The 26,125-nt window shown below is 43.4% G+C and overlaps 1 protein-coding gene across 8 annotated transcripts in view; it reads left to right on the top strand.

The window, feature by feature from the left end:
* Positions 1 to 337: 337 nt before the first annotated feature.
* The window catches only part of EIF2AK4 (eukaryotic translation initiation factor 2 alpha kinase 4), a 98,053-nt gene continuing 72,265 nt past the window's right edge, over positions 338 to 26,125 (top strand). For 4 of the 8 annotated variants that reach the window (XR_002078098.2, XM_019442596.2, XM_019442595.2 and 1 more), the window contains exons 1-6: positions 338 to 558; positions 11,438 to 11,550; positions 15,573 to 15,675; positions 21,617 to 21,769; positions 24,270 to 24,347; positions 25,507 to 25,655. Coding sequence is in view for 7 of the 8 variants with exons in the window: in XM_019442596.2 (XP_019298141.2) it covers positions 415 to 558; positions 11,438 to 11,550; positions 15,573 to 15,675; positions 21,617 to 21,769; positions 24,270 to 24,347; positions 25,507 to 25,655 (740 nt within the window). In the remaining variant the exon portion in view is untranslated. Of the gene's footprint in view, positions 559 to 9,025; positions 9,182 to 11,437; positions 11,551 to 15,572; positions 15,676 to 21,616; positions 21,770 to 24,269; positions 24,348 to 25,506; positions 25,656 to 26,125 lie in introns of those variants that run through there. The other 4 variants (XM_019442597.2, XM_019442599.2, XM_019442598.2 and 1 more) reach the window with 4 other exon arrangements.

Genomic DNA, 26,125 nt, shown 5'->3' with positions numbered 1-26,125 from the left:
CACTACCGTTGCTAACGTAAAGAAGCCCAAGGCATTTCTGTTAAAGAGACTTATTTCGTGAAAATATTTGCCCTTATCATTTCATTCTCACTGATTTAACTTCTCACGTTCCTGCAGATTTCTTTGCTCTAGTTCTCCCGCAATATACCGGTGCAAAGCCCTATCCCGCCCATTGTTCCCTGGCTCCCTCGCTGGGGCTCCTCCCGCCGCTGGAGGCAATTTGGGGAGCTTCGCTCCGCCCCAGGGCCTGTCGCCGGTGGGGCCCCGCCCCCGGCGCCGAACCCCTCCCACTGCCCCGCCCCCGGCGCCGAACCCCTCCCACGGCCAGTCTGGAGAGCCCAGCCCAGCTCCGGAGCCCGCCCCGGGCCCACCACCGCCACCGCACGGCTGCCCGGCCTGGGCCTCCGCGTCGCCATGGCTGGGGGCCGTGGGGGCCCCGGGCGCGGCCCGGACGAGCCGCCGGAGAGCTACCCGCAGCGGCAGGAGCACGAGCTGCAGGCTCTGGAGGCCATCTACGGCGCCGACTTCCAGGACCTGCGGCCGGACGCGTGCAGATCGGTAGGAACGTGGCTGGCCCGGGCGGTGCTGGCGTGTTGCGGCCCAGCTTTTTCTCTGTGACTTCCCCTGGCTAGGCCAGGCCCGGCCTTGCCGAGGCCGAGCCACAGGCCCTTTTTGGGATTCTTCAGTCGTTTAGTCTCTCCCGATTCCACCCACGCTTACTTTTGGTCCTTGCACCCGCAGTCGTTTGGCTGGTCTCCGGAACCCCCACCTGGGCCGAATTCTTCCACAGCCTTGTCTCCAGGTGGACTCCTCTCCCTTACCTGACACTGCTTCTCGTTTCCACTGACACCCCGTAACATCTCTGCCTCCTTCCAGCCTTGTCCCCCCCCCGGAAAGCCCTTGAGTTTGATACAACAGCGTATCATAGAGATGATTGCAACTTTGTTCTGAGAACGCTTTGGGCGACTTTCACAGACCTTACGGATCCCCCCAGTCAGAATTCTCTTTAAGTCTCACCCTCCTTTGTGTTCAAAACTGTAAGTCGTGTTATACCCCACTGTACTCCCCAGGTGTCCTCTCTGTTTTCGGAGGTGGAGGAACTTCCTTGAAGGAACTTACCAGAGAGTATATAGAATATATTCATCTTGGCGGTAAGGAGAGTGCAAAGGAGTGCGCTGAGTTAGACCTTTTAAATGACATTTGGTTTAAAATATTATTTCCCTTTCTGTCATGGAGTAAAGGCTTATTATACGCTGTTGACCCTGATGGTTTTTCCCCCAATTTTGGAGAATTATCTCTGAGTATTGTCATTTAACAAGTAGGACCTCCCTTCATCTGCCTGTAATTCCTGCATTTCACATCTGTCTTATGGACACTTCCAGGATTTCCTCAACAAACAGGATCTTCTTTGTAGCTTTCAGAGGCAAACCTCCCTCTCTCTTCCAAGGGCTTCTTCCTTCATTAAATATTTATTATTCCAGCCATCAGGGAAACAGCCCAGGGCAAAACAGATCAAACCTCCGGTCCTCAGAGAGCGTACTTTTCTTTTTTTCTTTTTTAAATGTTTGTTTATTTTTGGGAGAGAAAGAGAGAGTGCCTCGAGCACAGGTGTGAATGGGAGAGGGGCAGAGAGGGGGGACAGAGGATCCCAAGCAGGCTCTGCTGACATCTGCAAGCCTGGTGTAGGCTCAGACTCAAACGAACCCTGAGATCATGACCTGAGCCGAAATCAGATGCTTAACCAACTGAGCCACCCAGGCACCCCAGGGACCTTACTTTTCTAGTGCTTAAATTTCAAGAGTTTTTTTTTTTAACCTGAAGTAGTAAAAAAGGTAAATATCCCCCTTATACTAAAATAAAAACATAACTTTCTGGCGATCTGGTAACTTCTCTTTCTAAACACTGAGAATCAGGACATAGGCCCGTTAAACAGCCGAAATGGGAGTTACAAGGTGTACCCGCTGTACTCCAGGCAAAGCCTGTAAGACTTCCCTTCCAAGCTATTTTATTTACTTATACATGCTTAATTATCAAGTTCTAAGGCTGCAGAAAAATGAAAGGAAAAGGTGCTGCTGTACGTGGGGATATCAGTAATCCCAGAATTTACAGTTGGTGGTCTTTGTAACAAGAAAGAAGATTAACAAAAGCAATGAAAGGCTGGTAGAAGAATTCAGATAGCTGTCTGTGGCTCCTGGCCCAGGGTGAATAGCCTCTATACTTTCATAGGCCTTGCAGGCAAATAACTGATGGCCATTAACCAGAAGCAGAAGTGTAGTCATTCAACAAGTACTTATTATCACCTGCTGTTTGCCAGTCTTCAGGGAGTGGTTACGCAGGTCCACAATCCTTTCTCGAAATCGCTAGCGATCTGTTGTTAGTTTTAAAAATTCAGAAGTGTTTGTGTTCACGTCCCTGTGTGCACATTCCATACCTTGGTGTGGGGGCTGGCGGGGGGCAGCATCCAGAATTAAACACCACGAAATGTGAATGTTCAGCTATTCACACTGACTGGGATCAATAAAGGCTTTTAATAGCCTCATCATGTCAGGCTGCCAATTTGCTGCCGATTTTGCTGCCAATAAATTCAGATCAGAATTTATTGACCTGAATAAGTTTCGGGTTTCTTGAACTTTTTGGGGGGATGTGTTATTATGTAGATTTCAGTTTACGAGCATATGTATATCATTTATAAACATTTTGGGAGTGAACGCTAAAAATTATTTTATATACTAAAGATCAGATACTACTAGATTAAAATTTAATTTACTCTAGAGTTACATGTTTATTATTAATTATTTTGGCTTATTTTCCATGTCAGCAAAGGTCTGTTTATTTATAATCTGATGTCTGTCCATTGCAAAGTTTCCTCCCAAAAGCTTGCTTCTGTCCTTGGACCTCCCAATAGTATATGAGAGTCCTTGTTTTCCTACATTTTTGCCAATATTGTGAACGTCAGGCTTTTTCATCTTTGCCAGTAGGTGGATGAAACATTTTTTTTTCCTGCTGTATTGTCTATTTTATTTTATTTTACTTTATTTTAATTTTTTTAGTAGTCTCTGTGCCCGGTGTGAGGCTCGAACTCAGAACCCTGAGATCAAGAGTCACACGCTCACCTGACTGAGCCAGCCAAGCACCTCATGTATTTTTTTTTTCTTATTCATTTGTCAGCTATTTTATGTTTAAAACATTTTTGAGGGAGGAGGCAGAGTGAGGGAAACAGGATAAGAAGTGGGCTCCATGCTTCCGATTCTGTGTCTCCCTCTCTCTGGCCCTCCCCCACTCCCACTCTGTCTCACTCTCTCTTTCAAAAATAAACATTAAAAAAAAAAAAAAAAAAAAAGAAGTGGGCTCCAAGCTGACAGCAGAGAGCCTGAGGGGGGGCTTGAACTCACCGCTAGATCATGACCTGAGCTGAAATCAGACACTTAAGTAATTGAGCCATCCAGGGACTCCTTCTTTTAATTCTTTCATGACTTTGTTTTTATTTATTTATTTATTTATTAGTTTTTATTTATTTATTTTTGAGAGGAGGGAGGGCAGAGAGGGAGAGAATCTCAAGCAGGCTGCCTTATCAGGCTTCTTTATCCATTCATCAGTCTATGGACATTTGGGCTCTTTTCCATTATCTGGCTATTGTCAGCAGTGCTGCTATAAACATTGGGTGCATGTGCCCCTTCAAATCAACGTATTTGTATCCTTTGGATATATACCTAGTGGTGCAATTGCTGGGTCATAGGGTAGTTCTATTTTAATTTTTTGAGGAACCTCCACACTGTTTTCCAGAGCGGATGCACCAGTTTGCATTCCCACCAGCAATGCAAGAGGGTTCCCCTTTCTGCAAATCCTTGCCAACATCTGTGGTTTCCTGAGCTGTTAATGTTAGGCATTCTGACAGGTGGGAGGTGGTATCTCATTGTGGTTTTGATTTGTATTTCCCTGTCTGATGTTGAGCATCTTTTCATGTGTCTGTTAGCCATCTGGATGTCTTCCTTGGAAAAATGTCTGTTCATGTGTTTTGCTCATCTCTTCACTGGATTATGTGTTCTTTGGGTGTTGAGTTTGGTAAGTTCCTTGTTTATTTTAGATACCAGCCCTTTATCTGGTACGTCATTTGCAAACATCTTCTCCCATGCCCTCCGTTGCCTTTTAGTTTTGTTGATTGTTGTTTTCTTCACTGTGCAGAAGTTTTTTTTTTTTTATCTTAATGAGGAGAAAAGAGACACATTCTTAAACCAGTTTATTTTGTTGGCCCTGAGTGTTAGGAAGTGCCCAGAGAAAAGCACATCAGACTCAGCAGCAGGGGATGTGTGGGGGCATTGGCTGTGGGCTCCTCTGTAACAGTGGAGGAGAGCATCTGGCTTCACGATCCCAAGGAGAAGCACATACAACTTCTATTTTATAGTTGCTTCCATTGCTACTTTTTATGCTGCTTTCATTTCACTTGCATTTTAATCTTTGAAACAAATTGTTTTTTTTCTCATGTATATTTTATAGTTAATATATTTTGTATCTGATACATTCAGCATTGTGTTTTCCTCTTCCTTAGTGTTCTCAAAATTTTTTGGTTATCCCTTATTTTATTTGCCTGCAAATATTCCAGGAATTTGTTATTTCCTTGTGTAGGTTAAGTCAGAGAACTTTACCAACACTATTCTAATAACCATTTATCTTTCAAATGCACAAAGGATCCCCTCCTTACCCCCTCCCCAGCACATCCTGATTGTTACATCATTTTTAATGGAGCCCTGTTCAGCTCCAGGACTCCTTGAATGCTTTTATGTGAGCTAATGCTTGCTATCCTAAACATAGCTTGTCTAAAAGCCTCTTTTCATGTTGAGAAGCCTCCCGGTTTGCTCAAGGAAAGCCTGGCAAATAGTTTGTTCTTATGTCTAAAGTCACTTTTCCTGGACTGTTCTTCCCCCCCCCCCCCCCCCCCCCGCCACCCCCAATGTGCCTGTATTGGGTAGGATTCAGTTTGGCTACATGTTAAAGAAAACTTAACAAAATTCAGTTTGCTGCAAGCAGAAGTCTGGGGTCTAGGGATTTTTCTAAATTTCTGTTCATTGCCCAAAATAGCTGCCTGAGCTCCAACCATCATATCTGCATTCCAGTCAGCAGGAAGGAGATAGGGATGAAGAAGTTGCCTGTGTTAGTTCTTTCATCTTATTTGCCAGTGATTAACCCAATGGCCACACTTAGCTGCAAAGGATTGCATCCAACTAAAAAATCAGGAGCTCTGTTGCCAAGAAATAGGGAGAGAATGGATATTGGGGGAACAATTAATAGTCTGCTGGGAAATACCCTGAAGTTTATGTCCTATGGTGAAGAATGTCATTCTGATCCAGTTAAATTGTGAGCCAAAGATAAAGGCCTCAAAAGTAGCAGACACCTGGGGGTGCCTGGGTGGCTCAGTCACTTGGGGAACCGGACTCTTGATTTTGGCTCAAGTCCTGTCTCACGGTTCATGAGTTCAAGCCCCACGTCAGGCTCTGCACTGACAGTGCAGAACCTACTTGGGATTCTCCCTCTGTCTCTCTATCTGCCCTTCCCCCACTTGTGCTCTGTCTCTCTGAAGAAAAAAAAAAAAAAAATGGGTAACAGACACCTGATAGCTCAGTGCCCTGCTCTTGGAGCTAGTTTTACTTGGTACTCAGAACCAGACAAGCTGGTAGATTTCATCCAGTAGTAGGTCATTCCTCAGTGGCCTCGGTCTGTTCCTTCATCCAAGCCACCGTCACTGGGCTCGTGCGCCTGGTAAAGCTCTGCAACCTCTACGCACCCAGGAGTCGCTTCACTTTGTTACAAAACTCCTTCCTCTTCCTCAGAGTTTGTTTTGGCATTACCTGGCTCACCGCCATTGTCACTGCTGTGCTTGGTGTCCTGTTGTGGAAATAACGGGAACACTACTAGACCTGCATGGTATATGGCTGGTTCAGCCCAGGAGGGTCTGCAGGGTGCTTACAACTTCTTTAGGCCCCAGTGTTCTGTATATGCTGTTCCCCCTTGTGCTTCAGGTACTGCCCCAGAGGCCTCCTCCCCTGAGGCTTGCCAGCAATCTGTAACTGGATTCACTGTGCTTTATTAAGCATTCCCTTTAGTAAGGAATATCTTCAACCTGTGTAATCCCCCAATCGGCCTCATTTTTCTGAAGGTTGCTTCCTGTTCCCGTGACTCTGGGTGCACAGTGAAGGGCTCTCTGTACCATTTCCTGTAAGGCCTAGTTACACTGACATACACTTTTCACTTCTTTGATGAAGACAAAAGGGAATGTTAAACCAGATCTGCTATCTTACCTGTCCGGGGATACCTCACTTCATGGGGTACGTGTCTGTGTGTTGGAAGTTCATTTCCACCCTGGGCCCAGGAAAGACCTGTCCTTTGGTTTACGTTTGTAAATCAGCTTGCTGTTTGTACGCAGCTTGCTGATAATTTTAGTTCTGCTTACGTTGACCTAATTCTTGCTCCTTGAAGCTATAGAGGGCTACTCTCATTTTGTTGCTTCAAAAACAGAAGATCTGCTGTTAACTCCTGGGTGGTGTGCTTGCATTATAACATCTTGACTTGCCCATCGTACATTGGGCTTGTCAGGTGGTGAGTATTTTACTTTAAGAAAATCATTTGTGTGGCATTTCCCCTCATTTTCTTACCTATTTCTTTGGCCTCTTGTAAGCTATTAGTCATACAGACTTAGAGCAATATTCTCACTGGTTTGTTCTGAAATAAAATTTTCACTGGTCAACAGCCAAGTTAGAAAATGAAACGCAGAATAATGTGTAAGTGAAGATTTTTTTTTTTAAATTTTTATTCTGAAAAAAAATTTTTTTTGATGTTTGCTTATTTTTGAGAGAGAGAGAGAGACAGAGCACGATCAGGGGAGAGGCAGAGAGGGAGACACAGAATCTGAAGCAGGTTCCAGCCTCTGCACTGACAGCAGAGAGCCTGACATGGGGCTCAAACTTAGGAACCATGAGATCATGACCTGAGCCAAAGTTGGATGCTTAATCGACTGAGCCACCCAGGGGCCCCATATTCTTTTTTTTAAGTGAAGATTTATTAGTATAAGATAAATTGACCCCCCTCCTAATTTTGATACTACAGCATTCTCTGTTTTCTGAAATGAATATATAATAGGGAGCAAAAATGTTCTTTCTTTCTTTCTTTCTTTCTTTCTTTCTTTCTTTCATTCTTTCTTTTTTTCACTCTTTCTTTTCTTTCTTTCTTTCATTCTTTCTTTTCTTTTCTTTTCTTTTCTTTTCTTTTCTTTTCTTTTCTTTTCTTTTCTTTTCTTTTCTTTTCTTTTCTTTTTTTAGAGTAAGCTCTCTATGCCCAACTTGGGGCTTGAACTCCTAATCCTGACATCAAGAGTCTCATGCTTCACTGACTGAGCCAGCCAGGCGCTCCCGAAAGAGTATTCTCTTGGCAAAATGATAAGTTGGTGATCATAATGTCTTTCCAAACTTTGTGGCCTGTAAGATGAGAAAGGCTGAAAAGGTTTGATCTGGTGGAGAAAGCACTGGTAAAATTTTGCTTGAGTCTAGCCTTTCTCTCAATTTTTACATCCCTACCATGCTGGATTCTTGTTAGAAAATGAATAACAGTAACAGCAAAGACTGGTTGGAAAGATTTACTTCAAAATAATCTCAGGTGGTGTTTGCGGGTAGGGGTAACATATAGATACACAAGGTTGGCCATCAGTAGGTAATTGTTGAAACTGTATGGTAGGCACATGGAGTTCATTGTATCGTTACCAGCTCTTGTTTGAAATTTTCCATAAGAAAAAGTTTCTCCAAAAGTGAGTCTGTTGAAGAAGACTGGCTGGTCATGGCAATAATCTTTCCTTTTCTTCCTAGCAACTAAGTATCTTAGCTGCTCTTAGCAGCTAAATGCTTCCTATGCAAAGTTCTGTCTAATATATAGAGCAGGGAACGGCTGTCTGCCGTGGTTAGAGGGGAACTAGGAGGCCTGGAGCCTTGTTAGTTCAGTCTCACACTCAAACCTTTGAGGCTCCTCCGCGGAAACCCACCAGCCTCTCCCTGCTTGTTCTTCTCACGTTCCTCTGTCATTCTAAAGAAGGGCCCCTCCTCCTGTCTGTCTCTCTTGTGCCCAGGATCCATGGCTGTCAGCCCTCTGATAGGTCCTAATTGTGTCTCTTTCCAGTTCTTCTGTAGTATTCCTTCCCATCAACATCCTCACATGCTCTAGTATCTCTCATCTTTAAAGACGGAGCAAGAGATACCTCCCTTGCTTTCACATCCTCCTCTGTCTGTGGCCCCATTCTCTGTGCACTTAATGCCCAAACCCAAACCTCACTGAAGGGCTTGTCTAGACTCACTGAGTCTCACGTTCACCCCTCATCACACCAGGGCCTGCGTTCGGTGCCTGTGGAGCCTGCTCTTGGCAAGGTCACCTACAGGCCTGTGTTACCCCAGCAGGGGATGGGCTCTGTCCTCATCCTGTTCCACCTCAGGAGCATCTGGGACAAGGCCTGTTCCTTCCGTTTCCCTCCCTGGAGACCCAGTCTTTTTGTCCACTTTATCTCACATACACCTTCTTTCTCCTCTGCTACCAACACAGGCTGAATTGTTACAGTAGCTTTTGACCCTTGCTCTTACTCTACCTTGTTCACTCTTTACTCAGCCACCAAAGTGATCTTTCAAAATATATGTTAGATCATATCATTCCCATCTTAAAACCCTGCCTGAGGGGCGCCTGGGTGGCTCAGTCGGTTAAGCGTCCGACTTCGGCTCAGGTCACGATCTCGCGGTATGTGAGTTCGAGCCCCGCGTCGGGCTCTGTGCTGACTGCTCAGAGCCTGGAGCCTGTTTCAGATTCTGTGTCTCCCTCTCTCTCTGACCCTCCCCCGTTCATGCTCTGTCTCTCTCTGTCTCAAAAATAAATAAATGTTAAAAAACAAAACAAAAAAAAACCCTGCCCGATATTTCACCTGGCTGACAAGGCCCTTTGTGCCCAGGCCGATCTTCATCACACCTGCTTACCTGGTTTCTGCATCCCTCCTCTGTTCCAGGCGTGCTGGCCTCCCTTTGGTTTTTGGAATACACCAACCTCTTGCTCACTTTGAACCTCTTCACGTGCCTTTCCCTTGTCTGGAATGCTCCGTCTCTGGCTTGTCTCACCTTAGGTGTGATATCCTCAGATGGGCCTTCCTGATGACCACGTCCAAGTATGTTCCCTCACATCCACTGCCAGTCGTTCTCTAATTAGAGTGTAGGGAGACAAGATTTTGCTTTTGTCTTCTTAGGGGTCTCTGGCTAGATATGAGAATTTAATTGATATGAGATGAGGCAGATCGACAGGAGAATAGCATACAGATTTTTACACGTAGATAGGAAACCCCATAGGAAAATGAAGACCCAAAGAAGTGGCCAGACCTCAGTGTTTAGATGGCGGGTTGAACAAAGAGAGGGAATTGTGGAAAAGTAACTAACAAATCTGGGGAGGCTGAAGAAAGACAAGAATCCTTTTACCAAGTTCTGTTTGTACAGAATTCTCTTGGCCTCGATATTCTGTCTCTGGTAGTGAGAAGATTTCCTTCTTAATATAGGAGGGCATGTTTCACATGAGAGTTTTATCGCCTGCTTTCAGGAAGAAAAGAGAAGGTTGGAGGGCCTTTCATGCACCTTCTGTTTTTAAGAACCCTTAGCTCAAAATAATGCTTATGCCAAAGTGGCGTGTTTTGGGGTGCCCTGTTCCATCACCGTTCAAGGGCATCACACCTCTTCAACAGCACTTTCCGAACTCGAACCTGTGTATTTATTATTTGTGTTCCCAAGTTCCGTGACAGCTGGAACCACGTCTGTTTTCTCTCTTTGGTGTGCTACCAGTGCTTGAGAGAGCGATGCCCAATAAGTGTGGGTGATGAGGCACGATGGCTGAATGAATAGATAAAAGACCTCCTGGCTCACAGGGTGTTTAACCCTTCCAGGACCACGCAGAGCCTTACCGCAGCTTTCAGCAAGGATTAGGATAAAGCCTCATGAAAACTGACCTTATGTATTTCATACGCATGGTTGATGAGAATTTTGTTTATTATGTAATTCGGGGTGCCGTGTGTTGTAAATATCTGTTAGAATTTAGTGTTGCTAAGTGCTTTCTTGCCCCTGAAAGATTTTTATGCCTTTCCTTTTCTGGGAAGTGCGAAAGAATGTCACATTTCCCTTTTTGCCCTGGCTACTTGTGTGTTTCAAGACAAAGTCAAGGCTCAGCCCCAGCAACTCGGATCGGCACTAGCAAGGGAGCAGCTAATGAGAAAGACACAGGTTTGGAGTCAAGGTTGGATCTGAAATCTGGCCTTGTCGCCGTGTACCTGTGGGCAAGAAACGGAAACTTCCTGAGCCCAAGCTGCTTGCTCTGTAGAATGGAGATGGGGCCTACCTGGCACAGTTGGTGAAGTGCCTGGACCAGGAGAGTACACGTTTCTTCCCTCAGCGTCCCTTCTCTCAGGGATGAAATTATAGATAATTATAGATACTATAGATAATATAGATATTATAGATAATATCAGCTGCCTCAGACCTTTTTTGGAAAAAACACATTTAATAAGTTAAAGAACAATAAATAGAATATTTAGTTATTTGGCGAAAAGCAGTTGGATGGAAGCATGTCCAAGTTAGAAGAGCCATCAGATTTCCATGATAAGGTTTTCACTTGTTATTATCTCATTACTCAGATTCCAATTGAAACTCTTCCTGCTCTAGAGGTCCTTCCTTGGCACACCTGTCTGACTCTATCATTTTGCCTTCTTTTCTTTCTTTCTCTCTCTCTTTTTTTTTTTTTTTTTTTTTTGTTAATGTTGATTTATTTTTGAGAGAGAGCAGGAGAGGGACAGAGTGAGCGGGGGGTGCGGGGAGTGGGGCAGTGGGGAGGGGGGACAGAGGATCTGAAGCAGGCTCTGTGTTGACAGCAGAGAGCCCAATGCGAGGCTGGAACTCAGGAACGGTGAGGTCCTGACCTGAGCCAAAGCTGGATGCTTGATGGGCTGAGCCACCCAGGTGCCCCTGCCTTGTTTTCTTTACAGCACTCATCACTACTGAGAATACTCATTTGCCTTCTTATCTGTATTGGCCAGTTAGGCTCATGTCTGTCTGAATTTACCCCTGTACTCCTAGCCTGTAGATCAGTACCCATGCAAAATCATGTGATCAGCGCTCAGTAACACCTATTGAATGAATGGAAGCTTACGTGGAATGTTTGGCTCACTCCTTAGATAACTTTGAAAGGGGAAATGCAGTCTCTCTGGCACGGGTTTTGTTTTTAAACCACACTTTAGGAAAAGATGACCGAACACCTATATAAAAGTACAACGACTCGTACTATTTGAAAAGTTGAACATTAGAGCTAGATGGTCATTATCTTAATTGCTCATGGTTTGCTCTCTGGGGCAGGGAAAAAAAAAAAAGATTTTCTTTTTCTCTTTTAGGTCAATGAGGCTCCTGAAATCAACTTAGTTCTGTACCCTCAGGGCCTAACTGGTGAAGAAGTATACGTGAAAGTGGATTTGAGGGTCAAATGCCCACCAACCTATCCAGATGTGTGAGTACATTTATGAATACCTTTTGATGTGACATCACTTCTCTGTTTTGACATCATGGAAGCAGATTGACATTAATGGTATTTTCTTCTTCCTGCCTCCATTCGCCTTAAAATTTCATTCCCTGTCACCTGTATTTCATCAAAGCTACATCAGTAAACATTGTTATGAAACCTGTCTCATGTTAAGTCTGCTTACAGTGGTAGAATAGTCACTCCAGATACTAATATTTGCTCCGTGACCAATTGTTTGCTTTTTCTGATGTGTTAATTTTCTTCTTTCTTTTTTTCTTCTTTTCTGATGTGTTAATTTTTGTTTAATTCTTCCTAAATTGGAAAGAGGAACAATCTAGAAGAAAGGGATGGGGCACCCGGGTGGCTCAGTTGGTTAGGCGTCCAACTCTTGATTTTGGCTCAGGTTGTGATCTCACAGTTGTGAGATCGAGCCCCGTGTTGGGCTCCGCGCTGAGCACGGAGCCTGCTTGGGATTCTCTCTCTCCATCTCCCTCTGCCCCTCCCCTGCTTGCATGTGTGTGTGCGTGCGTGCACACACTCTCTCTCTCCCCAAAAATAAAAATAAATTAAAAAAAGAAAAAGATAAACGTGTGAGAACCAGTAGAACCCTTGTATACTTAGTTTTAAAATGTGGTTGGTGTTAAAACTTAGAGTAGCAATAGCTTTCTGGGCCTAATGGAAGTTTTATTCCCTAGAGGAAAAAGGAATTTTGAGTCCCTCTGTTACTAGGGGCACTGCTGATGAGTCTCCACCATGCAGGGCTTGCTGTATCCCTGGCCCTACCCAGTGATGCTAGAAGTGCTCTTCAATCTGTGAGACAACCACAAGACCCCACCATTTTCAAACTCCCCCTGAAAGGGTACTGCCTCTGGGTGAGAACCACTGGTAGAGCAAGAGCGTTGGCCATTAGTAGTCAACTATTGCGTGTGAGCAACTGGGGTAGGGGCTGAGGGAGGAAGAGAGAATCCCAAGCCGCCTCCATGCTATCAGCACAGAGCCCAATGCAGGACTCGATCCCACGACCCTCGGATTGTGACCTGAGCGGAAATCAAGAGTCGGACGCTCAACTGGCTGAGCCACCCAGGCACCCCACATATTGTCTTTTTGAAGTATATGTATATTTCATGTAATCTTTCCTGAGACATTACACACGGAGAGGCAGATTGGCTTGGATGATATTTGTGGCTTGAGCTTCTTGTGCAGGAACCAGTGGAGAAAAGTGACAAATAAAAGGATGCAGTGCCTCACAGAGTGGGTGGTAAATTTATGGAAATTTGTTATCCAGAAAATTCAGAGAGGTCAAGATGAGCTGCTTGAATCTAGTAACCCTCTTTTGCCTCTAACACTGTGCCTAGAGTAGGTATAGTAGGTATTTAGAAAGTTAATTAATGAATTAGTAAAAGGGTAATTACATTTATGAAAGAAAAACAAGGCAGTGTCTCTCTAGGTTTTATTTTGCCTGACGCCAAATAGGTGGTGTCTTTTCTGACAGCTGGGTTCAGTTTTGATATGAACTAGCCATGTTTTGTTGTTGTCGTTGTTTGAGACAGAGACAGAGGGTGCAAGTGAGTGGGGGGTAGGGGAGCAGAGAGAGGGAGAGAAAGAGAGAGAATCCCACAAGGGGCCGAGAGAGAGAAGCAGGGCTCACCCGATGTGGGGCTTGTGCTCACCAGAAGTGGAGCTCGCGCTCTCCTGAACTGGGGGGCACGAAGTCACCCAAAGCTGGGCTCGTGGTCCGTGAGATCATGACCTGAGCTGAAGTCACATGCTTAACCAGCTGAGCCACCCAGGTGCCCCACAGACTAGCTGTGGTTATTGCAGACCTCACGAGTTAAGGGCTCAGTTCCACAAAACTTCAAACCCCGGTTGCACGTACCGCATTTCCAGTCAACCAGCTGTAAATATGGCCTTCAACCCTGTCCTTAGGTTTGGAAATTTGTTAGAACAGCTTGTAGAACTCAGGAAGGCTTTGCTTTCAACTAATTACCAGCTTACTATAAAGGCTATAACACAGGATGAGCCGAATGAAATAGGTATGTAGGCAAGGAATGCAGAGTTTGTCTGCCTTTGGACATTGACAGGTATTCCCTGGGGACACAGTCACCCCTGACTGAGAACCACTGCACTAGGGGACCATTCTGGCAAATCTTGATGTGTCTAATTGATAAAAATATTTTGGGATGATTTATTGATTGATTTTATTTTGAGAGAGAGAGTGTGTGTGTTCCTGTGTGCCAGCAAGGGAAGGGTAGAGGGAGAGAATCTCAAGTAGGTTCCATGCCCAGCATGGAGTCCGGCGGGGGGGGGGGGGGGGGGGGGGGGGGCTTGATCTCATGACTGTGAGATGATGATGACCTGAGCCAAAATCAATAGTCAGACACTCAGGGTGCCTGGGTGGCTCCAGTCAGTTGAGTGTCTGACTTTGGCTCAGGTCATGAACTCATGGTTTGTGAGTTTGAGCCCCGTGTAGGGCTCACTGCTGTCAGTGCAGTGCCTGCTTTAGATCCTCTGTCCCCCTTTCTCTCTGCTCTACCCCCCACCCCCACCCCTGTCTCTGCCCCTTCCCTGCTTGTGCTCTCTCTCTCTCTCAAAACATTGAAAAAAAAAAAAAAAAAAAAAAGACAACCATTGGAGTCACCCAGGAACCCTGTGATGATTTCTGAAAAAGAAAAAAAAAACCACGGAAATGATTATAAAAGAGCCATAAATTAGACATTATAATCTCAGCTATATAAAATTATAAATTATGTGCCAAGGACATAGAAAGCTGAAAAAAATTGGGGGGGGGGCGGATTTTTAAAGTTTAATTATTATAGATGGGTTTTTTCATCATTCTGTTAACATTGATTGCTATATAATGACTGCTGAATTAAAAAAGTTATGTAAGGCTTGACTTGGGGGAGCATTCTTATTGTTGGAGATGATATGGTACAGGAAAACTTTGTTTTTCTGCAAGATAGTCTTGGATGCAGATAGTCTTTGATGTGAGAGAGTTGTGGGTTAGATGGACCATACTCAGGACTGTATGTATGGCCTTTCCTTTCTTGTTCTCATATGTATGAACTCCTTTCTCTCAGGTTTCCATCTATCCAAGGGGATAATGATGTAGCAACCTACCACACCAGGGCAGTGAGAGAACGCAGAGGTAGTAAAATAATAAAGGCTTTGCTAAACTAAAATCCCATCAGTTACTCAGAAATAATTGGTCGGAAGTAGAGTCAGCTTCTCTTCAGCGAAATCAAAGTCGGTTTGATGTCAGTGAACTGTTATTGGATATCTATTGATGGGGAATCAAGGGGAAGCTGAGGAGTGGCGGCTGCGTACCTCGCACAGAAAAGTGTTGAGTCTCGCTTGTGCTCTGCAGGGAGAGGAGCGTGCTGGGCATCCTTGCAGAGCACACACAGGTAGATTCAGATGTGAGTGGGTGAGTGAGCATTTCCACCTTGTTGGCAATCACAAGGAGTGACACAACATGCATGTAGTGGGGATGCTGGATGGATCGCTGAGTCCTCATCTGCTTTTTGGGTTTTTTTTTAAAGATTTTATTTTTACGTAATCTCTACACTCAACGTGGGGCTCGAACTCACAACCTCGAGGTCAAGAGTCACGTGCTCCACTGACTGAGCCAGCCAGGTGCCCCAACCGAGGCTTCATCTTGCCTGGTTGTGCTTGGCCTGTTTTATGCTGGAGCACTAATGAGCCCAGAGCACTTGGACTCTTGCGGGTGAACTGTGAGAGCTGGGTAATTGTTGGGGGCAAGTCAGAATGGAGCCCAGTAAGTCTGGTCCCCGCGGGCTTCTCCCCCAGGGGCCACAGGTGACCCCATGTCAAGCACTGTGTCAGCAGAGTTGCTGGGATGCCGTTGAAATCCTTTGAGATGAAGGGAAATGCTGCTGGTGGTATAGAAGCCTGTAGGAAATCCCTGGGCCTCAAGGTTGCACTTAGCAAATATTAACGCAAAGAGGCCATACTTTTTTGGAGTAACTCCTTTTTGTCTTTTTCTTTTCCAGAGTCCCCGAAATAGAGTTAAAGAATGCCAAAGGTCTGTCAAATGAGAGTGTTCATTTATTAAAATCCCACCTAGAGAAAGTGGCCAAAAAACATTGTGGAGAGGTAAGATATGTTTAACTGGAGTTGTAAGAGGACAGTAGAAATCTCATCCTGTTCACTAGTGTTCACCTTCCTGCCTTTTCTTTGGCTTAGAGGCCGTTGCATTGCACCTCAAACCCAGTTTTGACAAGAATGTTTTGTTTCTTGTTGATAGGTACAAACAGGAACATTGTTACGTGTATTTTTTTTAATTCATGGTTTTGATTAATGATAATTCATAGAGGTATATCAATGGTATATTGATGCTTCAGAATTTTGAAAAGAGTCCATGTGACCCTGGCCCTACTGTGTGCACGCTTTGGACCTGGCATCATAACTTGATACTGACTTGAACCTTTACATTGGAAAATGTTTGCAGACAAGTAATTTCTTTTTTTTCTTTCTTCTTTTGTATATATTTTGGGGAGAGTGCAAGCAGGGCAGGGGCAGAGAGAGGGGGAGAGAGAATTCGGAGCAGGCTCTGCACTGACAGGCTGATAATAGCCAGCCGATGCGGGGCTCCGACTCACAAATCATGAGATTGTGACCTGAGCTGCAGTCGGACACTCAACCGATTGAGCCACTCAGATTCCCCCAGACAAGTAATTTCTGACCAAACCTTGCCACCTGCCCGTGTTTCATATCAGAAGAGCTTATTGTTTTCCTTCTTGGTGATTAGCGACATACTCTACTCCTTCAACGTCCCTTTTGTATCTTAGCATTTCCATTTAGTTATTAATTCTCTTTTAATCCTCCGCACATGAAGATATGCATGAGCTTCCCCTTGAGTGGTAGATCTCTCTGGAGGGCTAGACTAGGTGACTTACTCTGGGTTTCTTAGCCCAGACCAGTTCCCTTCAAGTATCATCTGTCTTTTCCTCGCTTTTGTGTAAAATCACTCATATTCACATGAGCCTAGGCAGCTCATGCTTAAGTATCCCATCCTGTAAAAACTGAGACGAGTTAAGGAAGGACTTACCCCAGGCCTCTGTGTCTCTTTTGGACTTGTGGTAAAGTGACTGGACTGTTTTCCAGTTGTGTTCTATAACACAGCAAGTCACAGCATGACCCCCTCACCCCTCTCCCCCCGCCTGGTACTGTTTCCAAGATGTTCAGTGATTGTTGAGCTACAGAGGTGATTGTAGAACAGCCTGGATAAAAAGCTAGTCCCTAGGAATTATTCCAAAGTTTTCTCTAAATAGTCTGATGTCTAACTGAAAAATAACGCGGAATTATATTGAAAATTCGACTGTAGAATCCTCTGGCTTCTTGGATCCGTAATGTGTGATATTTTTTTGAAAATATCTTTGCTTTATTTTTTACAAGATAGTATTATTAATTGTATTCACTGAGCTGTACCCTTTGACCAACATCGCTTCCCTTTTCCTACCCCCAGTCTCTGTTTTTAGGAGTTGGGCTTTTTTGGATTCCACATATAAGTGAGATCATCCAGTATTTGTCTTTCTCAGTCTGACTTATTTTACTTAGCATAATGCCCTCAAGGTCCATCCTTGTTGCCAACAGCAGGATGTCCTTTTTCGTGGCCACAAAGTGTTTCTGTGTGTGTATATGTGTACCACATCCTTATTCATCCGTTGACAGACACGGAGGTTGTTCTCATGACTTGGCTTTTGTGAATAATGCAGCAATAACATGGGAGTGCAGATATCTCTTCAAGATCCTATTTTCATTTCCTTTGATACCCAGAAGTGTAGTCGTTGGATCATATGGTAGTCTGTTTTTATTTTTTGAGAAAACGATCTCACTGTTTTCCACAGCGGCTGAACCAGTCTCATTCCCATCAACAGTGCACAAGGATTCCCTTTGCTCCACATCACTTGTTATCTCTGATCTTTTTGATGACAGCCATTCTAACAGGTGTGAAGCGATAGCTCATTGTACTTTTGACTTGCATTTCCCTGATGATTAGTGATGTTGAGCACCTTTTCATGTACCTGTTGGCCTTCTGGATGTCTTCTTTGGAAAAATGTCTATTCAGAGCCTCTGTCCATTTTCTAACTGGAGTATTTGGGATTTTGTTGCTGTTGTATGAGTTGCTTATATATTTTGACTATTAGCTCTATCAGATAGGTGATGTACAAATATTTCCTCTCATTCCATAGGTTGCCTTTTCATTTTGTTGATGGTTTCCTTTGCTGTGCAAAAGTTTTAGAATTTGATATGGTCCCACTTGTTTATTTTTGCTTCTGATGCCCTTTCTTGGGCTTTCTCTTAAATTACAGTTTTTACTTTGAGATAATTATAGATTCACATGGAGTTTTAAGAAATGATACTAAGATCTCATGTACCCTTTACTCAGTTTCAGGGATGTTATGTAAGTGGAATCATACAGTATGTATTCTTCGATACTGACTTTCTTTCCTTTTTTTTTTTTTAAAGTTTATTTATTTTTGAGAGAGAGACTGGGAGTTGGGAGGAGCAGAGAGAGAGGCAATCCCAAGCAGTCTCCCATGATGTCAGCGCAGAGCCCGAACCGGGCCTCAGTCCCATGAACCATAAGATTGTGACCTGAGCTGAAACCAAGAGTGGTTGCTTAATCCACTGAGCCACGCAGGTGCCCCTTGGCTTTCTTTTCCCTGAGCATAATTCTCTAGCATATCCAGATTGTTGCATGTATCAGTAGTTATTATTTCTTATTACTAAGTAGTATTCCATGGTATAGATATACCACTGTTGATTTAGCCATCCACCAGGTGAAAGACATTTGAGTTGTTTCTAGTTTTTGGGTATTAAAAAATGAAGCTGTTGAGTGATTCATATATAGGATTTTTTTTTAACGTTTATTTTTGAGAGAGAGAGCGTGTGCACAAGCAGGGGAGGGGCGGAGAGAGGGAGCCACAGAATCCAAAGCAGGCTCCAGACTTCCAGCTATCAGCACAGCACGGAGCTTGAACCCACAAACTGTGAGATCATGACCTGAGCCGAAGTCAGATGCTTAACCGACTGAGCCACCCAGACGCCCCTATAGGGTTTTTTTTAATGTTTATTTATTTATTTTATTTTTTTATTAAAAAAATTTTTTTTTATTACGTTTCTTTATTTTTGAGAGGCAGAGAGAGACAGCATGAGTGGGGGAGGGGCAGAGAGAGAAGGAGACACAGCATCCAAAGCAGGCTCTAGGCTTCGAGCTGTCAGCCCAGAGCCCCACGTAGGGCTTGAACCCACAAACCGTGAGACCATGACCTGAGCCGAAGTCGGACGCTCAACCGACTGAGCCACCCAGGCGCCCCTTATGTTTATTTATTTTTGGGAGATAGCACACATGAGCTGGAGAGGCACAGAGACAGGGGGACAGAGGATCTGAAGTGGGCTCTGTGTTGACAGCAGACAGCCCAGTGGGGGGGGAAGGGGGGGGGCCTGAACTCACAAACCATGAGATCATGACCTGAGCCGAAGTTGGATGCTTACCCGACTGAGGTACCCAGATGCCTCTCATTAAAAAATTTGTTTTTATGTAAATATAAATTTTCATTTCTCTAGAATAAATGCCCGGGAGTGCATTTGTGGGTGTATGTTAGTGGCATGTTCAATTTGTAAGCACCTGCCAAACTTTTCCAGATTGGCTCTACCACTTAACATCCCACCACCAATGTGTGAGTGATCCCGTTTCTCCACATCCTTGCCAGCATTTGATGTTGTCGTTTAAAAAAAAAAAAAAAAGTTTATGTATTTATTTTAAGAGAGAGAATGTTCTAATGCACACAAGCAGGGGAGAGGGAGAGGGAGAGAGAATTCCAAACAGGCTCCGCACTGTGAGCACAGAGCCCGACACAGGGCTCGTTCTCAGGAGCCATGAGATCATGAAGTGAGCTGAAATCAAGAGTCGGATCCTTAACTGACTGAGCCACTCAGGTGCTCCAGTGTTGTCATATATTTTATTTCAGTTGTATTCTAATAGATGTTATGATGGTTAATTTGGTCAACTTGGCTAGCCTATGGTACCCAGATATTTGGACAAGTGTTGTTCTAGGTGTTTCTTTGAAGGTATGTTTTTAGATGAGGTTAACATTTAAATTAGTAGAGTTTGAGTTAAGCAGATCACCCTTCATAATGTGTGGGCCTCATCCAGTCCCTTGAGGGCTTTGACAGAAAAAGACTGGCCTCCCTGGAAGCGGAGGGAGTTGCCAGAGGGCTGTCAGACCACAACTGCCACAGCAGCTCTTTGCTGGGTCTCCAGCCTGCTGGTCTACCCCACAGATTTTCAACTTTCCAGCCTCTGTAATTGCATGAGTCAATTCCTTAAAATCAGTCCCTTTCTCTGTACATGCACACACACACACACCCCTACCTTATCCTATTGGTTCTATTTCTCTGGAGCACCCTGGCTAATACAGATAGGTGTTGTGAGGTGATGGGGTGGCTGGTATAAATAAGGAGAGGCTTCTGATGACATCACATTTGAGCAGAGTGCTGAGAGAAGCAAGACAATCAGCCATATAGGTACAGAGGGAGAGAGGGACAGGAGCCACTGTGGAAAGTAGTTATTTTCATCTAGTCCTATATATCGTATCTGATGTGTTTGTACAGAAAATGCTACTAAATTAAATCGATTGGCAAAAGAAAACCCCTACACCGCTTGACTCTTCCCTCCTTTCTGGTGTAATATTGGTTTCTCATTGACATCACAGAAACTGCCTACTTTCCCCAACTTTTCTTAAAAGAGCTTGTCTTTGAAGAATTTGCATCCTACTTAGACTCTAGACTTAACTATAAAGTGCAGCATATCCAGTGAATGCCACAGCTTCTGCTATAATCAGAAAATACATTGGGGTGCCTGGGTGGCTCAGTTGGTAAAGTGTCTGACTTCAGCTCAGGTCATGATCTCACAGTCTGTGGGTTCGAGCCCCTCATCAGGCTCTGTGCTGACAGCTGAGAGCATGGAGACTGCTTCAGATTCTGTGTCTCCCTCTCTCACTGCCCCTCCCCCACTTGCACTCTATCTCTTTCTCTCAAAAATAAATAAATACTAAAAAGAATTAAAAAAAAAAAAAAAAAGAAAATGCATTAACTTCCTCCAACCAGAGCTGTGGAGTCTTTGTATTTGCTCCTCAAGAGGAAGGTAAGTGACCACCAAATGAACTGACTGTATTCTTGTGTACAGTAACTTTTATTATTAATTACGACCCTCTCAAGTCCCTTTAGAAATAAGAATTTTTAAACTGCCTTATTGTAATTGAGGAAGAAGAAAATTCTCAGTGGCGGTCCTCATCTGCAGAAGGAGCTTGGCATTCTTGACCTCGTTGGGCTGGGGGTTGGAGTGGTCACTTTGGGGTCCCAGAGACCCTTGTCCCATGAGCTTACCAACCTTAGATGTGATTTATGACTCCTAGAGGTGCGGGAAAGTGGCTCCTATGCTCACATAAAGAATGTCTGAGGGGGGCATTTTTCCTTCTGGTATTATCCATGAGTGCTGCCCTAAGTGGGAATGAAATTCTTTCTTAGTATGGATCAGCCTCCTACTGACCTGTTACTAGCAGGGAGAGAGTGAGGCCTCGAAATATTTGCCTCTGTACCCCAAAGAATGTTTTCAGTACACTGTATGGACAGATGAAGGCTTTTAAGCTGGCGATGATTTTTCAGCTATCGTTATCTAGACAGGTTTTCTAGTTGGGAAGGTACTTTATTTTTGTGCAGTGTTAATAAATACTTTTATCAGATCTGTTTGTACAGAAAAATATTTTTGTCAGATTTATTATACAGAAAATGCCAATAAAGTAAAAAAGTACTGTAAAAGAAAAGTGAAGTTTTTTTGGTCTGGTGAGCCCCAAAACTCTCTCCTGCCATGATTGTATCATATATACCTAATTCAGAACGGGGCATGACAAAGTGAGTGTCACCATTGTAAGCGGGCCTCTGATAGCCTGCCTGACTTTCTGTAGTCTCCTTTGGGCCCTGTCTTCTGGTCATTTTACCATTTGTGGTTGATTTTCATCTGCATGTTTAGGTGATGATTTTTGAACTGGCCGACCACGTGCAGTCCTTTCTCAGCGAACATAACAAGCCCCCTCCCAAGTCTTTCCATGAAGAAATGCTGGAAAGACGGGCTCAGGAGGAGCAGCGGAGGCTGTTGGAGGCCAAGCAGAAAGTGGAGCAGGAGGTGAGACCCTTGTCCCTACCGGTGGCCGAGCCCAGAACACCTCGAGCTCCTGTGGGTTCTTTCTCTGTCTCTGCCTACACACTTAACTTTATTTAAGTTTTGCTCAGCATTTGATTCAAGAACTTTAGATTCGAATGAGAAGAGGCCCAAAGAGTAACTGAGAAATATTATGAGTGGTTTTCTCCATATATATATATATATATATATATATATATATATATATATATATATATATATGTATGTATGTATGTATTTCCTCCCAATATGTTAATGCTGCTCCTAGAACCCTCAGTCTAGTCCAGATCTTTAAAGAGAAGAGAAGAAGGTTTGTTTAACCAAACTTCTTTTATTTATGGTCTTTCTGAACTTGTTAACCTGTGCACAAATTCACTGAGGGTTTTTTGTGTTTTTTTTTTTAGTTATTTATTTATTTTGAGAGAGAGAGAATCCCAACAGGTGTTGCACCACCAGTGTGGAGCCCATTGGAGGGGCTCGAACTTACAAACCTGGAGATCATGACCTGAGCTGAGGTTGATGCTTAACCGATTGAGCCACCCAGGCGCCCTAGGAATTTACTGAGTTTTACTGAATTTTCTTCTTCCTTCTGTGGAACAAGTATCCCCTACCCAAATGAGTACCAAAGCCAGAGATTGAATTTTTTTTTATGTTCACTAACCATTTGTATTTTTTTCTTTAATCTGTTTGCACAAGTGTGTACACTCCTGTGTTATTTTTAAAATCCTTTCACCAAAGAAAATAATACGTATCTAAGTTTCCTCCTTGATTTTTAACTTAGTGTTTTTTGTTTTTTTTTTTCTATTTAGTCTTTTAATCAACTTACCTAGAACCCATTTTGGTGTGGGTTATAAAAATGAGCGTCCTAAGTTTTTTTTCCTCCATTTTTTTTCTTAGTTGATTTGTATTATTTCCTTTAAAGTGTACTTTAACTCTTTCTGTATACTAAGTTCTATTTGTGAATTATCTATTTTGTTCAGTTTTTTTTTCCTGGACTCCTTACCAGACTCTGAATTACTGTATCTTTTATAATAATTTAATATCTGAAAAGGCACATCCCCCTCTCTTCATTTTCCATTATTTATGCTTTTCTTTCTTCCTAAGCCATTCTTACCCACTTATCCTTACAGGTGAACTGCAGGATTGTTCTCTCAAAATCAAAACAAACTCTCTGCACTAGACTTATATATTCATTTAGGAAGAATTGATGTCTTGACAATATTCAGACTTCCTATCCAGGAATGTTCTTCTTCATTTATTTTTATCTCTTGGTGAGGCTTTCTAGTTTTCTTCCTGTAGATGTTACTATGTAACTATTTCTTTTTTTTTTTTTTAATGTTTGTTTATTTTGGGGAGAGAGAGAGGCGGAGTACGAGTGGGGGAGGGGCAGAAACAGAGGGAGACCCAGAATCCAAAGTAGGCTCCGGGCTCTGAGCTAACAGCTCAGAGCCCAACGTGGGGCTCGAACCCATGAACTGCGAGATCGTGACCTGAGCTGAAGTCACATGCTTAACCGACTGAGCCACCCAGGCACCCCTAGGGTTTGTTATTCTGCTTTTCTTAGGTTCTTACTGCTGGTTTTGGGGGTTTTTTTCCCCCTTCATTTTGTTCATCCTGTGCTTATAAGTTAACACCTGTCTCTTTGTGGGCCCTATTTGTTTGTTACTTCTGTTTTTTTTTTTATTTTAGAAAGAGGGAGTGCATGAGTAGGGGAGATAGGCAGAGGGAGAGAGAGAATCTTTTTAATGTTTATTTCTGAGAAGAGAGCACAAGCAGGGGAGGGGCAGAAAGTGAGGAGGACAGAGGATCTGAAGAGAGCTCTATGCTGACAGCAGCAAGCCCCACGTGGGGCTTGAACTCACTACACCTGGAATTTAGGGGACTCAAAAACACACTATTTTTCTCAACCTTAATTCAGATCCACTTGAACAACAAATACAGGAGTTAAGTGGATGGAGATCCAAATACTGCTTTGAATACTGAGCAAACTAGAGAATGCCGCTCAAGGTCTATAGCATGTGGGGGTGGTGCCCGGGTCATTGCCATTCCTGGTCAAGGCCCTGAAGACAGCTCAGCCCACCTCCACCACGTTGGCCCTACACCCCTGTGGCCGAGGGCAGACAGACGCAAATGCGTGTTCTCATAGACAGGCAGACTTCAAAGAGGAGGGAATAGGTCAAGGTGGGGAGAAGTGCGAGGCCAAGGGTGATGCTGTAGTGAAAGTCTTTCTACATGGAAACATGAAGAGTGGGGAGTCACTGCCCCTCCCCCTAGTCTTGAAACCTTACTAAATGGGAACAACCACTGCAGAGGACCTGCTACAACCGGCCTAACTATAGTTTGCTGTCAGGTTCTGTATATTCAGGCCTTTTAGGAAAGGAGGGCTTGAATTACAGAAATGTAAAAGGTTTTTTTGTGGTTGTAGGATTTATATATTGTTTGGGTTTCAGAGATTGGCATTTGATGGCAGTATGTTTTATTTCAGCAACGTGAAATCCTTCATGAGATTCAGAGGAGGGAAGAAGAGAGAAAAGAGAGAAAAAGGAAAGAAATGGCTAAGCAGGTACTGTATCATTTGTACCATACTAAAATACTTTCATTTTGCTAAACATAAAATGTTATTTCCCTTGATGATGTTTTCCTCTCCAATGTTAGTAATAGTAGTAAAGCTGAAAATGAAGCACTAAAAAAAAAATCCCCCAACTGGTATTCGTTGCGTATTTTAGATTCCCCTAAAGAGGAAGCAAAACTTAGAGTTGTGTGTTATCTGTAGATGACACAGTCTGATGGAATCACAGTACTTTATCAGATGAGTCCAGGGAGAGCAGAGATTGAAGCTTTGATATTAACCCAGACTGGAATTCCGTTTCTTTCTTTAAAATTGTTAATACGTACTTGGAAAATACAACGAATGGAAGTCATATCGTTCTGCTGGAGATTTCGTTCATTGATGGAAAAGAAGGATCCCCCAGGGCAGGTTTAAAAAGCAGTGGTGGAAGAGGAAAAAGCCTTTTTTCCTATATTTTTCCTGACTGCAACTTGGTCAAAAAAACAGTTACACACATTTGGAGAAATCCAGAGAAAGTTTTACTTGTTCCGCTTTGTAGAATTATGGCATTTAACTTAAGGGCAACTATGGGGGGTGTTGAGAGGAGGCACTGATGTACAAGTAAGGAGCACCTGGCTTAAAGCTTTGGCATTTTTACTGCCGGCCCTGTGACCTTGACAGGTGACACTAAATGTGACTCATTTTCCTCATCACTTAAAATGGGGCTGATGATGCCTCCCTTCCTTCTCATGTAGTTATTCCCACAGATAAGTGTCGTCTGTGAAAATACAGAGCTGTACACGAATGTAAGATGATGGGACTGTTTCCTCCAGCTCTCTCTTGCTCTGATCCACTTGCCCGCCAGCATTCTCTTTGACTGTCTTCTTCTCTTTACCCCCTCTTGCTTTTCTCCTTAAATTTTCATGCATCTTCTGAGATGTTAAGCATTTTCATTTATAAAATTCACATTCTCTTGAAACTGTTAACCCTGGCCTTCAGTTCTTGAACCAGTATATATCTGGATGTTAAATTTTTAAAAGTTCAATTTTATTCCACTGGAAAGCATTCAGCTTAAATAAAATTTTCACTCTCTGCTGAATTAATGATTATGTACCGTGATTGTCTCTTATTTATGACTTGTATCTAAAGTAGGTTTTACTTTTCTGTTTTCTAGGAGCGTTTAGAAATTGCTAACTTATCAAACCAAGATCAAAATTCTAGGAAAGACCTAGGAGGACATGGAACAGCTGCCAGTCTACATGGAGGCCTTCCCGACTTCGTAGGAAATGGCAAACATCGGACCAACTCCTCTGGAAGGTCTAAGTAAGTCCTTACGATTTCTGATCTGGAAGGAGAAAGTTGTAGAAGAAATAAGATAACTTGGAGTGCCATGTGATGGAATTTTTAGATCACAGTTTCAGTACCTCTTTCAAAGCCTATAAATATATATATATATATATATATATATATATATATATATATATATATTTTTTTTTTTTTTTTTTTTTAAGTTTTTTTTTCAATTTATTTTGAGAGAGAGAGAGTAAGTGGGACAGGGACAGAGAGAGAGAATCCCAAGCAGGCTCCGTGCTATCGGTGCAGAGCCCAATGTGGGGCTCAAACTCAGGGAACGTGAGCTCAAGACCTGAGCTGAAACCAAGAGTCGGATGCTTAACTGACTGAGCCATCCAGGCGCCCCTTTGCTACTTGGCTTTTTTTTTTAATCCTCTTTCCTTCTTTTTTCAGGTGTCAAGGTCCAGACACCTAATTTAGTCTTCTAAAATTGATTTATC

This window comes from Panthera pardus, unplaced genomic scaffold, assembly GCF_024362965.1.
Source record: "Panthera pardus isolate Hobbes unplaced genomic scaffold, ASM2436296v1 HiC_scaffold_24, whole genome shotgun sequence".
In the NCBI taxonomy this organism is placed as follows: Eukaryota; Metazoa; Chordata; class Mammalia; order Carnivora; family Felidae; genus Panthera; species Panthera pardus.
This window is presented reverse-complemented; position numbering and strand designations above follow the sequence as displayed.